This window comes from Cheilinus undulatus, linkage group 1 (assembly GCF_018320785.1).
Source record: "Cheilinus undulatus linkage group 1, ASM1832078v1, whole genome shotgun sequence".
Classification (NCBI taxonomy): domain Eukaryota; kingdom Metazoa; phylum Chordata; class Actinopteri; order Labriformes; family Labridae; genus Cheilinus; species Cheilinus undulatus.
Window position 1 is genome coordinate 3,659,234 of NC_054865.1, and position 21,639 is coordinate 3,680,872.

The 21,639-nt window shown below is 38.0% G+C and overlaps 1 protein-coding gene across 2 annotated transcripts; it reads left to right on the plus strand.

Moving 5' to 3' along the window:
• Positions 1–946: 946 nt before the first annotated feature.
• LOC121513817 (histone-binding protein RBBP7) lies at positions 947–21,512 on the plus strand. 2 transcript variants are annotated; one of them, XM_041793813.1, is made up of 12 exons: positions 947–1,095; positions 1,782–1,926; positions 4,119–4,264; positions 11,801–11,974; positions 12,079–12,194; positions 13,457–13,617; positions 13,746–13,872; positions 14,844–14,921; positions 15,710–15,786; positions 16,798–16,855; positions 17,348–17,458; positions 20,682–21,512. In XM_041793813.1, exons 1-12 carry the CDS (start codon positions 1,080–1,082, stop codon positions 20,751–20,753), a joined length of 1,281 nt encoding a protein of 426 aa, XP_041649747.1. In that variant the 5' UTR covers positions 947–1,079; the 3' UTR covers positions 20,754–21,512. The 2 variants fall into 2 exon arrangements, with proteins under 2 accessions (XP_041649747.1, XP_041649739.1); XM_041793805.1 differs by having other exon boundaries at positions 11,798–11,974; positions 20,682–21,510.
• Positions 21,513–21,639: the final 127 nt, after the last annotated feature.

Here is a 21,639-nt window from a genome sequence, read left to right on the forward strand (position 1 = left end):
TAGGTCTAACTCTGAGTTTCTTTCTTCACCAGAAGCAGCAAGATAGTCAGACTGTCTTTCTTTCTTTATTAGGATCCTCGTTAGCACTAGCAAAAGCATTGGCTATTCTTCCTGGGGTCCAACACTGTGGCAGACATGATTGATGTTCTTCGCATTGTCCAGTCTAAAACTGGCATTTTATCTATTAAGAAAATTAGAAAATTTTTATATTGTATTAAACCAGGGTGCTTTAGCCCCCATTACCACTAGCCTCTGGAGGGACCCTGGCTCCCTTTGCAAAATGTGCAAAAATGTTTACATTACAATGGGATTTTTTTTTTAAATGTCACTTAATTCCCACTGTAATGTACTTTAATTATCTGATTCTGTCATTTTTCTTTCCGTCTTAAAAGAAATCAACAGTAAACAAGACCGGCTTAGAAAAAGGATGTACTGGCTTTGATATTTAGTGATCAGTTACATCAACAAGACCTAAATCTGAAGGATTTTATTAGTTGATCTTTAGACCGCATAAGTTGTGAAATTCTAAATGTTATCATTTTTAGAATGGCTTGAATGCACTTTCAGTTATTCCTTAATTTGTACCAGCCTAAAAACGTAAACCTTCTATAGGAGTTGCAATAGAAAAGAACTGTGATTATGTGTTTGACTCACTTTGATGGACTGAGGACTGTTTCCACTTGTTAGAAAGCAGGAAAAAATTAAATGACATTGATCGAAAAGTAAATACTAGTTGTTTTTTTCTCAGTGTTTTTTGCAGGTAGAGGTCTTGCTTCCTCTGTCAAACTCATAGTAGTCCTTTAGTTGGAAAAGACTGGTGTGCACTGCTCTACATGGTCAGTTGTTTACGCATCTATTCGACATGCGCAGGTCACGCGCAGCGTTTACCACCACTGATAAACGCGCGTACACGCATGCGTAGCATGCTTCGTATAATTAGGCGCTGAAAAGGAAGGAGCCTGACTTTAAAGTGACAGAGGAGGTATACTGCCAGTTAGGCGAACCGTTGTACCTTTTTAAACAGCGTCTTCGTAGTTACTTTGCTTCCGAGCATTGTGACAGAGCGCAGAGTTTGGGTGATGGCTGATAAAGAGGGTAGGTTTACCAGAAGTGACTAGTTAGGCTCCTTTTCCATGTGTGCCGCTTTGTGAGCTCCCCACGGCCGAACTGTGCCATATGTGTTAGCATGCTAGCATTTCCTATCAAGAGGCGTGTGGGCTGGATTTTAATTGAGTCGTTAAGTCGGTTTTTATCCCTAAGAACGCCAAATAATAAGCTCGTTTTCCTGGATTCACTATGGATTTAACGCACCGACAGGACTTATTTAAACTTATGATAGTTAGTCAGAACCGTAGCTGCTAAACTCCCCAAAACAATGATGTATTAATGTTTCCGTAGTGGATAGAAACCAAAAGAAAGTTATTTGTTCAGTGAGTGAAGTTGATAATAAAGAATGATCTACAAACTCATAATGCTTCTAAAGACATTGTTATATAAATTAGTGTCCTCAGTGTGAAGTTAAAGCTGGCACTGCAGTTATAAACAGGCTGGAACATTGTGCCTTGTGTCTGTAAAGTATTTATTGATTGATGCCCTGACTGAATCCCATATGTTTAATTGGAGCTGTCCGCTGGCCTTCATGGCCAAGCTGGTTATACCAGTTAATGGTAACCAGTTAACCGACACAGACTTTATACATAAATGTACTGAAGAAGAGTGCATACAGTCAACAGTGATATACCTTTGAGTAATCTCTCATATACCATGCTGTCTTGCTGAAGTGTATGACGATGCAGTCGAAGAGAGAGTCATCAATGAAGAGTACAAGATCTGGAAGAAGAACACTCCTTTCCTGTATGACCTGGTGATGACTCATGCGCTGGAGTGGCCCAGTCTCACCGTCCAGTGGCTTCCAGATGTTCACAGGTACTGATTATCCCATTCATTCTGCCCATAAACACTGTTTAAACCACAGCAGCAGTGTCATCATTGTTTTGTCAAGATACCTGCTACAGAGCGTGTCACTCAGAAATAACTACATTCAGCTTCAGGGGTTAAACTCATCTAAGAGTATGTCACTGTCCACCATCATGAGCCTGACAGTCTTTCACTGGTTTTTATTAAACTTCTCAGGCTTTACTTGTTTCACCGCTCTCTTTGCCAGCTTACAAAGCAACAACAAAGCGTAGCATCAACCTAAGAAGCCAACATAGCCTACTAATATATTGGCTATGTAGCCTCAAAAATAAACCAGTATGTTGTAAGGAAATTAGTGATAATGACTTATGGCAATATAGGAAAAAATAAACTTAAAAGCAGTTCCTCTGTAACCGCAGCTCGCAGTTAACTACATCTAAAAGGCAAAACAAAGCAAAGAGCATTTTCAATCCTTTTTAATGAGCTACTACTATTGATGACAGACTTACTTGAAGCAACAGTGTAGCAGCAGAAGTTCTGTGTTTGTAAGCTCTCTAGTCTCTTGTAGCCAAACCAATTCCACACCATTGAGATATGCTATTTTTAGGTAAGATTGACAGCTGCTTTCACACTCAGATGTTTGGGATTGAGCTGTTGTCACTGGTTGTTTGTGTCATGCTAGAGCAGTGTTTCCAAACCATTTTTCCTCAGAGCCCCCCTACATGTACCTAAGAAAAGCGGAGCACAGCATGTACATCCTCCTAGGACTCTGATTAAATGAAATAATAATGCACATATTGCACTTTCTATACAAGTACTTCTGGCCATCAACAGTAGGTGCCAGTGTGACGAAGCAAGATGCTAATACCCACAAGTGATCACTGCAGGATTTTTTTTTTTTATATCATGTAATCTTTGAAAAAAAAAGGTAAGGAGTTTTATGTTAGAGGTTTTACTGACTGCTTGCAGTAGGTGGTGCCAAAGAAAACCATAAAATAAGCATTGAATTGTGGAAAGGGGCTGGCCCTGAACATGCATTTGAGATTTGAAGCCAATCAAAAGTTTCACACAAAAGTTACAGTGACTTCCTGTCAAATGGCGACAAACAGAAATTCTTGCCATCGCCAGTGAAGCATTCTTCAATGAAACATGTCAGTGTTGTGGAGAAATATTGAGGCCTTTGTTCCAAAATCTAAGTTTGGTAGGTTCAGCCTAAAGAAATAGACAAATGGCCTATTTGTGTCACTTCCTGTTGCCAGTTGTGATCGAGCCGTATTTGTTTGTCTGGATGTTATACACGTGTACTAATTTTCGTGCATCTAGCTCAAGCTTTGTTTAGCCCCTGTGGGGTCATTTTTTGAGGAACTTGCACAAACGCATGGACATGAGTAAATTCTCAGCTGGACTGAAATATATGTGAATTTTGGTGAGTTGTGGAGCATGTTAAGGTCTCCAAGTTAAGAATATATTTGCCAGAATAATAATAAAAAGAAGAAGAATTGCTTAAGTCTCAGTAGAATCCTCTCTCTGAGGTTTGGTGATTGGGTCCAAATAAAAATATCAGAGGCAGTCAAACATGAACTTCCTTTTTACTTTAATGCTTTTTGTTTTAATAAAATTATTATTTTTTTTTAACTTAACGTTTATTTGGTTTGATTTCCTTTTTTATTAAAAGAAATATGTATATCGGAGAAAAAATATGAAAATTGTTGTTTTTTTTCAATATAGTTCACAAGATAATCCCATAACAGTTTCTTTATATATGGGCACAAACAGCCCATGAAACCATGCTAGCTATCAGCTACCCTCAGAGTTAACAAGAGAAAATTTAGCATAAAGGCTTGAATTTTTTCTTTGATTCAAGTGAAAATTTTTGAAAAGCAATAGCCAGTCCTATGGCATTTTTGCTTGTTTATTGGTCAGTCCATATTGTATATGAAGTGTGATTAATAAGTATCTAAACATTCTAGTGCATCACATTCTCTCCCTCATAGTTCGAGCTTATGACTTAAGCTTAAAATAATTCCATTATGACTGAGAGATTCAGATCTGAATTGTTTGTATTTAAGCCTAAAGAAACTGACTGCATTTATCTGAATTAATGTTCTGTATGTTGTCCAATAGAAAGTACAGCTACCTTTGCTAGTGTGATTTACAATAATTCACTGTTAAAGTCACACTACTGTTGTGGATCTCTGCAGACCTGAGGGGAAGGACTACACTGTTCACAGACTGGCTTTGGGGACCCACACATCAGACGAGCAAAACCATCTTGTGATTGCCAGTGTCCAGGTACCAAATGATGATGCCCAGTTTGATGCCTCACACTACGACAGTGAAAAAGGAGGTAAATAAACCACTTTTCTGGATATTCAACTACAATGATGTCTGAATTTTAACTTCCATTGTCTTTGCACAGTCAGGGGTAAAGGTTGTGACAAAGAATAAGTTTTCTACACATAATTATTCCTTCCAGAGATTATTTCCTAAATTTTGGCTTACTTACTCATTACTTATCAAAAATTTTCCCTTAAACTAAAATGTAAGTCAAGATTGAAAGTTTCTTTTCTGTCTTTTGGTGTTCATTTCTTTCACCAGAATAGATAATGCATACCCATTAAGGTAACATTCTTTTTAAGACACCAGTTCAGTCATTGACTATCCTTTGCTCCACTGAACAAAGGATCACAAATCTCATGGTTTGATTCACATCCCTGCTTTTTGTCAGGTTCAGATCAGTTGTCCAATGAAAAGGGAAACTTAAAGTAAAGCTTTATTACCACTGCTTGTCTAGCTACAACTGAATGTAAGCAGTTTTTAAACTTTATATTTTAATTAGATTACTTTTTACAACTCAGAATTGACAGGTGATCAAGGGTCATACAATACAGTTAATTTTACAATACAGTTAATTTTTTAGTTGTTCTGTAAGTAGAGCTTACTTTCTCAGGTGTCCAGTTAGTGTCCATCTGATCTTCTGAATGAATTAACATCAAGCAAAGGACCTTCACAAAAAGTTTTACATGCAAACCAAAGCAGTCTGCCTGTATTAGTCACAGAAAGATAAGGGGATAGACAGGCAATACCTGACAATACCTCCACTGTGTTTGTAGGTTTGGAATCATGAGCAGATCCTTTTTTTCTACAAATGTTAGCCTTTCTATCCCTTTAGTAAAGGTTCATTCTTGTCTCATCAGTCCATTACACTTTGTCCCAGAATGTTTGGAGGTGACCTCTGTACTTTTTTGGCACACTCCAGCCTGGCTTTCCTGTTCTTCTTGCTATTGAGTGGTTAGCATCTTCTGGTGTAGCCTCTGTACTTTTGTTCATGAAGTGTTATGTGAACAGTAGATAGTGATACCTTCACTCCTGTTCTCTGGAGGTCGTTGCTGATGTCACTAACAGTAGATGGTGATACCTTCACTCCTGTCCTCTGGAGGTCATTGCTGATGTCACTAACAGTAGATGGTGATACCTTCACTCCTGTCCTCTGGAGGTCATTGCTGATGTCACTAACAGTAGATGGTGATACCTTCACTTCTGTCCTCTGGAGGTCATTGCTGATGTCACTAACAGTAGATGGTGATACCTTCACTTCTGTCCTCTGGAGGGCGTTGCTGATGTCACTAACAGTAGATGGTGATACCTTCACTCCTGTCCTCTGGAGGTCATTGCTGATGTCACTAACAATAGGTGGTGATACCTTCACTCCTGTCCTCTGGAGGTTGTTGTTGATGTCACTAACAGTTGTTTTAGGGTCTTTCTTTACAACTTTCACAATGTCTAACCGTTCACAACTGTTACTGAGTACTGAGTACACCAGTGGTTTCTTTCTTCTTCAGGACATTTCTTATGGTTGTACTGGCTATGGTCAATGTTTTTGCTGTGGCTCTGATTGATTTTCCATCTTCTCTCAGCTTCACAATCATTTGTTTTTTCCCCATAGACAGCCCTCTGGTTTTCATGTTGTTTACACCTCTTACTATAAATGCAATCTGCACAGGCAAACCCCAAATCTGAAACTGAGCATAGACATTCAGTGCTATTTATTGTGTGAATAATCAATGTAATAGGACACACTTTGGCCACAAAACACACCTGTCAGCCACACGTTGCAATACTTGTGCTCACATTAATAAGGGGGGGGGCATGCCATCTTCTAAGCTGTGTATCAGATCCAGACCTAAATACCTGGAAATAAAAGCTGAAATGTTGTTCTGTTGTCTCATGTTCATGTTTTGATGTAAAACCCAAATGTTTTTAGTCTACAGCAGTAATACTTTTGGAGGGGACTGTAATTTTGGGAATAATTAAAACCTCTGTTATATTCTTCCAGGAAAATTCTCTCCATTGATCATAAGTGGTGGCAGTAGACTGGGTTTTGCAACTATTTGATCACTTGTTATCAGTCAGACAGTGCCATGTGATGAGTGCAGGTTTTTAAACAAATGCCTTGAAAACACCTACCCCTTTAACATGATAAAAGATATCCTGCTTATGATTTCATTTCAATTTTGCAAATGATGAAGGTGCTCAGAGCTATAACTCATGTGCTGCACACAATGGCCTGGCTCCCTGGCATAGCACGGGCATGGCGATGTGCTCCTCTCTACAGTCAGAGTGTTCAAGTGCGCTGCTGGCTGTTATGTGATCCACGGTATCATGAGTTTAAAAAACTCTGTAATTCTTCTTTCTGTGTGTAGATCAGTAATGAGAAATGTTAACATTTAGGCTATTAATAACCACAGGTGCTATGTGCTGCAGCAGCAGAGTCGAGCATAATTACCTCATTAACAGATTTTGCAAACATCTGAACTTTTGTTAAGCCCTTTTCTTGGACATGTAGATAAAATTGATCAATATTTGTTAGTTATTTAAAGCTCTAAAGTGGTCTGTAACTTTCTTTAAGCTTCCTATAAAGTAAACTTGCAGCAACAGAGCTCACCATGCTGCACAATACGGATATAAATAATTAAGGCTGATCTTTATCTGTTTAGAAGCACACGGGACATTGCTTCACACTCATAGATACTGTATAATAACAGTTAAAGATTTTTATTTTAATTTAACCTTGTACAATAGGGTAAAGATGTCATATATCTATCTATATCTATCTATCTAAGAGAGAGAGAGAGACAGGAGAAAAAGGAGATGAAGGATGATTTCATCTTGACATATCTCAGCTTAACTGTAGGGTATGAAAACAAAGGCTTCCACTTAAAGTCACTTCCAGCTAGGAATGAGCTGTAATATCATATACCGGGGTATTAATAAAAAGCCACGTTATTGCTTTGATCACTGTCATGACGTGAGTACTGCGTAAAAAAGCGCACATTTATTAAAAATGCCTTGAGAGTCTGTGTCCATTCCAACAGTAGCACTACTGTGTGTGTGTGTGTGTGTGGGGGGGGGGGGTGTATGTGTGAAGATGCTTCAGAGGTGATGACAGAATTTCTGTCAATGATGTCTGGCCAATTTGGCAAGCAGTGAATGTGCATATACATACTGGCATACTACCCTAAAGTCCCTAAAGTTTTATAAAATTCCTTATAGCACTTTATAAGTGAACTTGCAGCAGGATGGAGTTCGGCATTGTTGAAATATTATTAAAGCCCAGTCTTTATCTGTTTAAAAGCACGCTGGACATTACTAAACATTCCCATATCCTATATGATAATAGGTTATTATGTCTAATAATGGCTCTGGAAGTAGCAGAGGTAAGAGAGAGGAAAAAGTGCACGTCTGTGTGGAGAGGAAAAAGAGAGAAATGTTGTTTCTAATGAACCATTTTTTAAAATGAAGCGTTTTGATAAATGAATAAAGAAAGCACTGTGGAGGTGCACGCTGTCGGTCTGCTCAAGCGTTGGGGGGGGGTTTCAAACAACTTTCTTGACAATGTTATCCTTATATGCTTCAATGAAAATATTGATGGGAGCCAAAGAAGAGAGCTTTGTTGAACTGATTCCTTAGCTGCAGATATTTGTAAAAGCCTTGTTGAATCTAACCGATTTAACATCAAAATCATAAAGGAACCTGACATACCAGATAGATTGTTTCATAAATCTATGCCCAGGATGAAGGACATTGAGTCCTGGCCAATCTGTCTGCTTTGCAATGTTGCGAGAATGCGTCTCAACACATATTTATAAGGAATCACATCAGTTTCTATCCAGTGGCCATACTGCTGCAGTTCCAATTATAGCTAGATCTGAGGAGGAGCACGGAACAGGCCTTTGCACCTTTGTCCACGTCCAGGTTTGGTGCTCTTTGATTGCACCAAAAAAAAAAAAAAAGGTGAACTTCTTGGTGAGTTAACAGTGTGTGTCTATGAGGCTTCTATGATGGACAAGATACATGACTAACTTATTTTGCTAATTTTGTGGCAAAGTCAAGGGCAGGGGTGTCAAACTCATACTGAATCCAGATTTGCTCTGATGAGAAGTCCTGAGGGCTGGACTATTTAGGCCAGGATTGTGAAAGTCAATCGTGGATTCTGAATTTAGGCCTTAAGGCACAAAGTCTGAGATAAAAAGTCAAACATAAAATTTAAAGGCAAAATAATGTTTTTTAAAGGCAAATAAATGAGATTAAAAAGTCAAAATCACAAGTTTAAAAGGTAAAAATATGACTTAGAATTAGGAATTGTGGATCTTGAAAGTCATGAAAAACATGGAAAAAGTCAAAATCATAAGTTTAATCAGAATTGTGAGATGCAAAATTGAAAATATGAAGTGACAACTTTAATTTCTTTTCCCACCTCCTGACATTATATCTAACTTCTTTTACTCTTCACTTTTTTTAATTTAACAAGGATATTTTAAATCATCGCGGTAAAGTTTGCTAATTTACTGGAGGAAATGTGCAGACCTCATCTAGTTATAATAGAAAGATCTTATGATCTTGCGGGCCAAGTACAACTGTACTACCGGCTGGATTTGGCCCCCAGGCCTTGAGTTTGACACCTGTGGTCAAGGGCATGTCTACAGTTTTTGGACCCAACACAATGCTCTCTGAGGGAGTATGTTTTTCACTAAAGCAAGCTGCATCAATACCATTGTTAAGTTTCTAAATAGAGTAAAGCCTACAGACACCTGTCGTATCGTAATCTATTTATCACGGTACAGGAAAGTTGGTGCAAAAGATCACCTTTCAAAATGAAATCTCAACCCATATAAAAGTTCACAAAAGCTTGAAATATGTTCTAAAGGCTGAAGTCTTTGCACAGCGTATTACATGTGGTCTAAGTTGTTGGGGTTTATCTGAATGGATCTCAAATCAGCTGTGATCTGTTCCACCTCTAGTAGCTAATGAATCGTTCTCAGTCATGTTGACTTCCATGTTTCATGCTGACACTGTGTTTTTCTGTCTTCCAGCAGGTACGTTGATGGGTGCTGGCTGTGTGAAGATGTTCTGGGGAGTCACTACTCTTTTGCTAAATAGTCACAGGTATTATTTGTATTTTAGTATGGCCACAGAACAATTTCAAGATGCATTCCATGCCCAAATTTGAATGCGTGAGTATAAGGGTCCATAGTTTTCTACATGTTTGTTTAGGTCTTTCTCTTCCACCAAACCACATCTCTTCTTTTTTTCTAAGTGAACAGGTCCTGCTTATAAACTGTATGTGAGCAGTTCTGACTTTTATTAAGAGCTCACTGTTGATTTGAATAAATGCCTCCTCATAGACAGCAGGTGGGGCTGGGATTTGGGAAGGCTAATGTCTGACCAGCTACCATACTTGTTTTAAAAACGAGCACACACCCGTTTGTTACGTGAATGTTCCAGGGGAGGTGAGAGATACCACAAGCCTAACACATTTCCCTCCTGTTCTATCAAACTATTTTCAGAAGATTTAGATCACTAACACCAAAAGAAAAGAAGTTGGAACTACTTTTACACCAGCGTCATGTCTGATACATAATAACGGGTCTTTCACAGGGTTTAAACACCCTTCTTACATGACCTGCTCCACAGTTTTGAATTATGGAGTCTTTTCAATCTGATTATCACCACACGTTTATTTACTAAACTAGCATAGAATATTTTACTGTTTTCTTTGGATGGATGATTATGGCACAGACTACTGAGAGAGAAAAGTTGGAACACACTCTAAAAGAAGCAGCTGCAGGGTGGGGACAGTCTCGTTTTTTTCGTTCTGACACATCTTGTAGCGTATTTCAGGGATATTGTTGTTTGTCAATCTGAGCTTGTCTGCTAAAAAAACATTTCTATCTGCTGACTGGCCAGTTGAACTTTCAGGTCTATGGTCTGATCACATATGACTCTGTTTCCCTCATCATCATCCTCATGCCTTTCATAAATCTGTTAACCAGCCCTGTCATCATGTGTTACTTAGCCTACATTTTATGATCATTGCTGTGCATTTCCACTGATATTATGTTGGAGATCAATACATTTGTTAATCACTCTTTGGATTTATCAGCAGCTTCAAAAGTAAGAACAATAGTAGTAAACTTTAGGAAGTTGGCTAGTATGAACTGATGATTTGTTGTAATGTTTATTACCATGGACATATTTTCACTACCTAATATCTGTTAAGTTGCTCATCAGTCTCGTAGAAGTGAAATGCTTTTGTTGTTTGCTGTATTTTCATACAATTTAGAAACTGAACTACAGCGATTCATAGTTATCTTATTGATAAACAACATGTCAGTGTCATGTCAGAGGTGAAAGAAAGCTGTAAATATGGTCTATGGTTTTCTTTCATCATGAAACAGATTTGAACTCTGAAGTTTTTTAGTCTTAGTTTGGTTGTTTCCTTTATTCCCACTGGCCTCAGCAGCGCCAGACTGCCATCATGGCAAGCATTTAGGCAATCTATGGTAATTTTTTTTTTTTTTTAGATTCTATTAGAAATTAGGGATGAATGGTTTGAGAAAATAAACTTATTGCAATTTATTTCCCCAATTTTACGTTGCGATTTGATAAGAGATTATTTTTTTAGTCCCTCATCTTTTGTCTTTCTCAACAATCAAACAAAAAATCTTTTTTTTTTATTATAACAGCCAAATATTTAGAAGTTTAAAGAAAGGCTGAGCAATTTTGAAAAAATATCTTATGGATTATTTTGACTCATTGCAAATTTGATATGAACTGTATTGAAGTTATCAGTGGTTTTATGTGTTTATCATTTTTAATAAGACAAACACAAAAACAGAAAAGTGGGATCTTTTGCAAACTGTTCTAAAAATAAAAAACACTCTTGAATGTTTGCATGTTGATCATAAAATCTTAGCTGAAAAAAAATATATTAAACTAGCATTTTTAAAATGCATTTCAGACCAAATATGATAGGACATATTGTGATTTAATCTAAAATTTCATTTTCAGCCCTATTAAAAAAGCACTTGGTATATCATTACTAATTCCATTATAATGTGTTTTGAAACTTTTCTTTTTTGATATAAAACATTTTTATTGACTCAAGATTTTATTTCCTTTTATAAGTGATATGCAAAGAAAAACTTAACTTGTCTTAATGTCTTCCTTGCCAGTAATTTGTTACATATGTAAATAAATGAATAAATAAACATGCACCGAAAGAGCAGAGGAAAAACGAGGCATCATGGAAAAAAAATAACATTCAGAACTAATTAATCTCTGTGTTATCAGATACAGTAACTGACTGAAATGTCATCATTATTATAGTGTAAATAATTCTCATTCAGTATTCAGTAATATTTCAGTCAGGACTTCTTTGTATTTATTTTATTTAAATGATTTAAACAGGAGAACCTCACTGAGATTAAGAATGGCCAGGACACTCTTGACTCACTGATGAGCGAGAAGCAGGATGGAAGCTGATGCTGCTCTTCATTATCTGTCTCTGATGAACTACAGTCTCCGTATATTCTCTTGTCAGAGTTTGGTGGATTTGGTTCAGTAAGTGGGAAAATCGAGATTGAGATCAAGATCAACCATGAGGGAGAGGTGAACCGAGCCCGCTATATGCCCCAGAATCCCTGCATCATCGCCACCAAGACCCCTACCTCTGACGTGCTGGTCTTTGACTACACAAAGCACCCTTCAAAGCCAGGTAGGGTCTCTGCTGTGGTTAGTAACCTGTATGTAATGCATCTGAATGCTCACACTTCATCGTTCACATCATGATGGTGAATGCGCTCTGTATTTCTGTTTCAGATCCTAGTGGGGAGTGTAATCCTGATTTGAGGCTGAAAGGCCACCAGAAAGAAGGCTATGGCCTTTCCTGGAATCCCAACCTTAGTGGCAATCTCCTCAGTGCTTCAGATGACCATGTAAGTGATGACAAGACCAAACAGCCATTATTTGAAAGTGTATGCAAAAAAATACATTTCCTTTGATATGATTCCTGACTTTAAATTCCTCCATTTTTAAATTATGTTGTTGCAATAATAATAAACGTATAAAAATGAACTTTGGTAAATATCAAAACCATATTTACCTGCTGGTAAAGGTAAAGATACTGGATTAAAATTTTACCTGTAAAACATATTTAGTGTCTGAAAAGCATTCACTATGCAGCCAAGCAGCTCATTGTCATTGTGTTATACACTTACAGTCAGCATGTAAGGTGCTGAGGATTATTCACAGGGCCCACCGTGCTACAACCTGAGCTGGAAAAGAGGGTGGGGGTGGGGTAGCCAGATTCAAGCTCGACACGTGTCAGTACACACGTGAGCCACTCTCAGCAGCGAAGGTCAAGCTCGACGGGCTCTCTTTTGTGTGGGCCTTTTCAACCCCAGTAATACTGTATGCTTAGAGGAGGTTTTCAGGCCCTTGGGATGCCAACTCTACAACCAGGGGCTCATGGATACCCTAGTACCTGCTTACTCTCCACATCCTTCCTAACTCCACCCTAAAGGTGTAGACTTTATTTTTCAATAGCTTATTTTCACATGCCAATGTGGACATGCAAGGACATCCAGGGTATGACCAGGGTTGTGTCAATCCTCCTTCCCACCCCATTGTCAAAAAAAGAGTTTGTCCCACATGCCTTCCAGCTCCTAAATTTAGTGGACAAAGTCAACTATTTAGTGGCCCAAATTTTTATTGTTAAATTAAAATGCATAAAAAAAGTACATTTATTGAGTTGTAAACCATCATACTTGTTTTTATCAAAACAAACCCTATATTTAAATAAAGAAAACTCTGCTTTAACTAAAACATACAAACTCAGTGAAACCTCACTATCTCTACAGTTAAAAAAGCACAGATATAAATTAGTTTCATGTGTTGTAAAGCAACTTTATATATTGATATTACATTTTCCAGTCGCTAGGTCAGGGGTTTTCAAAGTGTGTGAGAGTGAGCCTAAAGGAGGAACTAGGTCCAGTTAGCTGAATGAGTCCACATAAATAAGGGGAGTGTTGTCTGAATGATGAGAACAAACAAGACCAAACCTGTTAAGAACCTGCGTCACATCTACTGCTGACTGTTTGTTGCTCTGACTTGATAAAGAAAAGCTGTTGGTGTTCCCACTGATGTAGTGTTTGCTTTCCCAGCTTCTAAAAGATGAATTCTGGTTCTTCCTCTATAGACCATCTGTCTATGGGACATTGGAAGTGGCCCAAAGGAAGGGAAGATTTTGGATGCCAAGACCATCTTCACAGGCCACACAGCAGTGGTTGAAGATGTTTCTTGGCATTTGCTCCATGAATCTCTGTTTGGCTCAGTGGCTGATGACCAGAAACTCATGATGTTGGTGTTTTCATTCTTTTTGCATGCTTTTGAGTCTGCACGGTGGATTCTAAGTTAGTACTGACCATTTCTGTATTATTATGGTTTCATTTTTTCCCTGCTACCACTGAACCCCCATCCTCCTCCAGATGGGACACTCGGTCCAATAACACATCCAAAGCCAGCCACTCAGTAGATGCTCACACTGCCGAGGTCAACTGCCTAAGCTTCAACCCTTACAGCGAGTTCATTCTGGCTACTGGTTCTGCAGATAAGGTAGAGGCAAAAACCCTGTATTGTCCTTGAGGTGCACAGTCTCTCAAATGCTTCGCTAAGTTCTTAAAGAGACAAAGAGAAACTGTAGTTTTTTTAATTGTAACATGACGTGTCTTTTTATGGAGGCTGCCATCGATTTGCTAATTTGATCGCCCAAACTCAACCTCTGTAACATGGAAATCCCAACAGTTGGCATTTCCACTGAGTTGAGACCAGCACTGCTCCCCGCTGCTGCATTCTCAGTATAATGTCTTGTTTTGAGTTGAGGAGTCTGTGCAGTAAAAATGGCCCTTCATATGGCGTATTAACTAAACAAAGAAAACCTTTTTGTTTTGATTCCTGAAGTTCACATAGTGAGGGAGAAATGCACTGAAAAGGGCACTTCTTCATTCATGCTGGAGGTGACACCAGATTGCATGTGCAACCTTGGATCTCAGAGCACATGGGCATTCTGGGACTGCTTCCAGCATGAACATGGAAATGCACCTGTAAATGCATTTCTCCCTCATTATGATTATAAAGTTGTGAATGAAAACAAAACATCAGTTTCCTGTTTAGTAAATGCACCTTATGAGGTGCTGTTTTTATTGAACAGAGTCCGTTCAAAACCAGATGTGGCAGAGCTTGTCTGTACTCCTCAAATTTTGTTTTTATCGTGATTGAGAGCCCCCTTGTGGTGGAATTTTACGTATCAGCATTGAAGTTAGTGTATCCACCTGCTGCATGGCACACTAGATGTCTTTCCTGGAGAGATGTTGAAGTTTGTCTTTGTTATTGTGTCATGCTATTTCAGCACTAAATGCAAAGGGGACTCTTATTGCAACATGACTTTATTTTTCTACCTGTAGAAACAGCGGTCTATTAAAAGCCACAGGCCACTTTATTGGCAGATTTATAGTTCATCCTGCTCTCTGAAATGATGTATTCACGTGATATTTTTTTTAATCTAAGGTTTGTTTTGTTTTTCCCAGACTGTTGCATTGTGGGATCTTAGGAATCTCAAACTGAAGCTGCATTCCTTTGAATCTCACAAAGATGAAATTTTCCAGGTAAGAGCTAAGACTACGAACTGCTTTGGTGCCCCTCACTCTGACCTTAATGCATGTCCTGTTTAAGAGTTGCGTGTGTGTTCCTCTGGAAGTTTGAAAAATAGCCGTTTATCTGTCAACAGACATTAATTTGATAAGTCATAACTTTAACTGTGTTCATAATAAACAGAATTTGTCTCTAACACTAGCCAAATGTCAAAGCCTTCTGAACGTGCAGTAGTTTGTCCCTGGGCTTTCAGGGTGTATTCTCCTTATTTTCACAATTATTTACCTAACTGCAGTGTTGAAGCATCAAACTATGCATAGTTAAGAAGTTGTGACTCTTTTGTTTCCTACCATGTTAACTATTTCAAGATCAAACCAACATCATAATCTACTCATTTGTCAGCAATTTCAGGTCATTAACCCCAACGTTTAAATTCTCTCCTGTGCTCCTCTGACGTCATATCTGCATCACAAAGGCTCCCTACTATCCAAACCTGTTCTAATGCATCCGTATAGATTCACTGATTACTTCAGTTTGCAAATGACTGAAGGTATTTTAATGGTCTGTTTTTATTCTCTCTAGCAGAGATTTCTATGTTTGAAATAATTTAAAAACAGCCAAAATAAGACAAAAAAACAAACAAACTTGGACACATGAATCATAACCACTATTAGTCCTGTGCTTGATAAGATTAACATTTGCAGTACCAGATGTGCTACAAAGCCTCGGGGGACTTTTGAAGGCCCTGGCTGCTGCATTACAGTCCCTACATTGTCTTTCTGCTCACCGTCTGCTTTATCAGGTACAATGGTCTCCTCACAATGAGACCATCCTGGCCTCCAGCGGCACGGATCGACGTCTCAACGTCTGGGATCTCAGGTAAAAGCAACCACCATAGCTGCTTGCATTGGGATGAATAGTTCTGCAAAGGTTTTTTTTTTTTTAACATTTCAATATATTAAAGGAAACCCTGATAAAGCATATAAACTACAAATAACATCTGGGATGCATCTGTTTAACTCCAATGTTGGCATGAAGCTATGTCAGTAGCTGATGTTTATCTGTTGTGTCTTATCATTTTCACCCTACTGCTGATAAAGAGAAGAGGTTTTCCATTAAGAATTCACCTTTTGGACAGATTGATGGTTAAACCTCAGAGTGTTGGCATTATGGGAGTCTTACACTAAAAGAAGTGATGAAAAATACAGCAAAAATATTTAAAACATCTGTCAGTATCAAACCTGATCTTAATAATCAGTGTATGGGTTTATCAAATGATTTAGCTTATTGTTGTCATGTCTTTCAAGAGAGTGAGATAAAGAGATTTAAGATATATAAAGAGATTAAGATAAAGAGATTAAGATAAAGAGATTGAGTAAAGGGATTAAAATAAAGCGATTGAGATAAAGACATTAAGATAAAGGGATTTAAAATACAGAGATTAATAAAAAGATATTTAAGATAAAGAGATTTAAAATATAGAGATTAAGATAAAGAGATTTAAGATAAAGACATCTTAAATATAGAGATTAAAATAGATTTAAATTAAGAGATTTAGGATTAAAAAAATTATTTGATTTGTTTGTGAAATATGAACTTTTTATCTTATTTTATTCATTACTTAAATACTTTTTTTCTACAGAACCTTTATTTTGTGTACACACCATTACAGAAACCCAAGTCTATTCTTTATTCTGACTGATGCCTCTGTAACTAAAGTGTTTTTTATTTGATGATTTGATATTTTTTCTCTCTAATGATCCCTAAAAATTCTGACCATTGTTAATGTTGGTGTAAGGATGCCTTAAAGGGACAAGAAGTAGCTGGTTCAAATGTTTATGATGTCACACTGACATGTCACATCCTGTTGGATTTTTTTTTTTCTTCCAGTAAAATCGGTGAGGAGCAGTCAGCAGAGGATGCAGAGGATGGCCCGCCAGAGCTGCTGGTCAGTCTGATTCTAGTATCAACATGAGTTTGTGATTTCATTCAGGTCGCTGTCAGATCTTTCACCTAAGATATGATGGTTTATATTTAAAATCAGGGTTTGTGTGATAAGTTCTGCTCTCCATTCCATATATGAGCACTACAGTGATGAATCAGAGTGAACTTTATGAACTGGACTTCCATAAAAATGTGTCATTCTGTTGGTATTGACTTTTTAACTCTACACTTTGTAGAATTCGATTTACATGTTTGAAAAAAGGGTGATGTCAAAACTCTGCTAAATGTAGCTCTTCTAGCTAATCAGACTTTAAGAAAAATCTAAGTCTATAAATATTTAGTTAAACTATGTTAGGATTTTTCTTTGTTCCTCTCAGAAATCCTCTTTCTAGGTTTTAACACTGATATTTCTCACTGGTTGGGGAAACGCTGACTACCATCGTCTTCTTAAACTGTCATTTACTGATGTGTCTCTTTTTCCCTCAAACATTTTTAGTTCATCCACGGCGGCCACACAGCCAAGATCTCTGACTTCTCCTGGAACCCCAATGAACCTTGGGTGATCTGCTCAGTTTCTGAGGACAACATCATGCAAGTCTGGCAGATGGTGAATAAAGCTACTAAAGCTACTGCTGATCACCTTTATACATTCACATCTCTGTGACGCTAGCTTTAAGTAGCACATGGCTTAATGATCTCTGTAAAATGTTGGGGACTTCTTAAGACATAATCTTTGACTCTAATTACTCCTTCAGATGTAGTTTGTATGATTAACCAAACTAACATGTTAAACTCTATGTAATTTAAGGTACTGTACATTTATCCACCCTCAGTTTGAGCAGCAGAAGCCACACTCATAAGTGACCAAAGCTGGTAAAAACTCCTGCAAGTCGTCCGAGGTCATTTTTGAGTTTTTTTTACACATTATGGAAGCGTAGATTCCAAGCTTTCAAATGGTGTATCATACACCTTCATCTGAGGATATTTCACAAAGATATGCTCATTTGAATGTTAACTTCTAGTTCCTGTTTGTTCAGGGAAAACCAGGTTCAGAGTTTCAGGACTTCTCCTACCTTCAGGCAGGCCGGGTGATGGCCGTGAACAACAGGGCCACATTTACATAAAGTCCACCCAAACCAAGCTTCTGAATCGGACTGGTGACACTCATCAAAATATTCCCATAGGATATCCGCCTTCATCAAACTTTCACTGTTGAGTGATCCCGAAGTTTTCCCAAGTCTGCTGATAATTCTTGCTGCTTCCTCTTCGTCTCTTCTACTTTTCTTCGCTGCAGGGCGCATCTTGAGGCTTGTTGATAAAGGTGATAACTAGAAACAGCTGTAGTTACGTGCCGACGGGGGTTGGAGTTTGAGCCATGCGGTGTTTGTTATCGTCCATCTCAATGGGCGAAACTGGGGACAATGGCAGGCTGAGTGGCCAATTATCACTCAGCAGTTTCGCTTTCCCCTCCCCTCAATCTCCCCGCTGAAACTACAAAAAGAGAGCATTTTTAAACACAAAATTAACGCTTTTAAATATCGTATTTGTGTTACTTTTTTCATCAAACGAGTAGTTTAAATGTCGGACTTGCATAAAATGAGAAAAGAAAGAAAAATGATCATTTTGAAGAAAACGACTTTGTATCCATTTTTCTCAACTACCGGAATGCCGACCTGCGGAAACTTTATCTGGCTTCGGTCACATATTTGATCTTTCAAATTAGATTTGGGTCCCTTTGTATGTGGATCCATTGAAGTGAAAGGAGATGTCTAGTAAAGGCCATATTTTAGGGGAAACGGTTGTTAACATATACATTTAAATCTGAGCAAAATCTCAGAATTGAGCGCAACAGCTGCAGTATGAAAGCAGCTATTGTCTCAAATACCCCATGACTGTCTAGAACAGTGGTTCTCAACCTTTTCAGCCCGCAACCCCCAAAATAAAGGTGCCAGAGACCAGGGGACCCCAGTTGTACCTAAAGGTGGTTGAACAGCCATGTACATACAAGAATAGTCATGTGCAGACAAGGCTACCCATTAGGGGGAAAAATGGGAGAGCTTTCTGGGGCCCAGCCAAGCAGTGGTAGTTTATATTTAACCTGAATATTAACCACTTTTATCAAAGAAACAAATATCGTTTCAATTAATTTGTGTAGTAAGTAGCCCTCTTAAAATGTAAATCCTTTTGTTAAAAACAAAATCAAAATGTTAAAAATAGCTAAAACAGGTAAATAAGGTCAAAAAATGGTGGGAGAGTTGGTGAAATTGGATAATAAAAGTAGCAGAAATGGGTTAGAAGTGCCAGAATTGGATAAAAGTGGCAAAAAATAACCAAAAAATTGCAAAAAAGGGTTGAAGTGTCAACAAAAGGCATACCAGTGCATCTCAAAAAATTAGAATATCATGAAAAAGTTCAATGTTTTTTGTCACTCTTTTCTGAAAGTGAAATTTATTATGTAGACTCATTACACATAGAGTTAAGTATTTCAAGCCTTTATTTCTTGAAATACTGATGATTATTGATTACAGATAAGAAAACCCCAAATTCACTGTCTCAAAAAATTAGAATATTACACAAGATCAATAAAAAAAGGTTATTTAAACAAAAATGTCAGGCTTCTGAAAATTATGTTGATTTCTATGCCTTCGAGACTCGGTTAGGCCTCCTTTTGCAAGAATTACTGCATCAATGCAGCGTGGCATGGAGGCCATCAGCCTGACCTGAACCCCATAGGGTCAGGCCAGTAGGCCAACCCCGTAGAGAATCTATGGGGGATTGTCAAGAGGAAGATGAACGACACCAGACCCAACAATGACCATGACCTGAAGGCCGCTATCAAAGCAACCTGGGCTTCCATTACACCTAAGCAGTGCCATAGGCTGATCGCCTCCATGCCATGCCGCACTGATGTAGTAATTCATGCAAAAGGAGGCCCAACCAAGTACTGAAGGCATAGAAATCAACATACTTTTCAGAAGCCTGACATTTCTGTTTAAAATAACCCTTTTTTATTGATCTTATGTAATATTCTAATTTTTTGAGACAGTGAATTTTGGGTTTTCTTGTCTGTAAGCAATAATCATCAATATTTCAAGAAATAAAGGCTTGAAATACTTAACTCTATGTGTAATGAGTCTACGTAATAAATTGGTTTCACTTTCAGAACAGAGTGACAAAAAATATTGAACTTTTCCATGATATTCTAATTTTTTGAGATGCACTAGTATTAAGTGGTCAAAGGCGAATAAAAAATGGCAGAAATGGTGTCAAAGTGGCAAAAATAGGTGGAAATTTGGTAAAATGGGATGAAAAATTAATATAAACTGGCAAAAAAGGGTGAGCTGAGGCAGAAGTGGGTTAACTGGCAAAAATGGGCATATGATATTGTGAAAAGTGGCGTAAAAAGTGGTAAAGGGGTCAATATTGGCAATAATGGGTCAACAAAGCCAACAATAGGCAGAGAGTGGTGAGATTTGGTTTTCGAGGTGGCAAAAACAGGCAGTAAAAAGTGGTGGAAAGGGTTTAAATGGACAAAAAAATGGTTTAGAGTGGTAAACATTTGTTTAAATTGGTGGGAAAAAAATTATGAAAACCATTTAAAATTTGGCAAAATTGTGTAAAGTAATAACAGTGTAATTTAAAAAATACATTTAGGTTTTTTTTAAGGCATCTCAGTGTCTCGCAACCCCCATTGGGGTCCCGACCCCAGCGCTTGAGAACCCCTGGTCTAGAAGACAATACCATTAAAAACAGCTTACTGCCACTTGTTATCTGTTAGTACTTGGAGGATATTTACAGTTTTGCCGACTGACTTGCTTTTTTTCCTCCAGGCTGAAAATATCTACAATGATGAGGAGCCGGACAACACCCCTGCGTCAGAGCTGGAGGCCCAGGGATCGTAACCCAGAACTCATCCAGTCCCATGCTCCAGACCCAGCCTAGTCTGTCGTATTCTCCTTTGGCTTTTCTCAAGCGCAAAATGAAACGTCTGCTCTGTGCATGAATCAGCTACATGGAAAGTTAAGAGGCAGCTTTACTCTTGCAGAACAGTTGGATTGGTCTCTTCCTGATTAAGCTTACACATGGCCCAGGTACCTTAAAGCACTTAAGCATTTGAAATTAAAAAAAGAAAAGGGTTCTAGCTGCTCAGGTCGTTCTATCACCCATGTTTGATGAATGGGATTTTGTAGAAAAGGGCCTGAGCAGAAAAATAAACTACAATGTCACTGTTCTCAGCAGTTATCTTAAAGGGCTACTGTGTGGAAAACATTTTATTTCAACGCTTGGCAGTATCAAGAAAACCACTGGAACAAGACTTTATTTAAAATGTGTGAGGAAACGAACAAAAGAAGATTTTTCTGTAAGTGAGCAGACTTTGGGGAAACTACATCGACACCTGTTCAAACTGATATGAAGGAAGAAGGACAATACTTTCCCTCCTGTGAAGCACTTGTGGCTGTTCTTTTTGTTCTGTAGTGTTGAACTTTGACGATATTCATGGCTGTTGTATAAAAACATTCCCTGCTCTCTTTGCCTTCTTTCCATGAGGTACAGAAACTGTCAGGCTAGAATACGTGGGGATCCAATGATTTTCCCTTGTATTCCTGTTTGTCGTCACAAAAATGAAGCTGGCATGTTGTTTCCTTTGACTCAAGTTGCAATAAACTTTTATAACTTTTCAAAAAGTTTCTTACTTATTTGATGTTTTCATACATACACTTCAAATACTTTTTGTCTTAGGACTTAATCTTATAATAATCTAATGATAATCTGCATTCATATTTTATA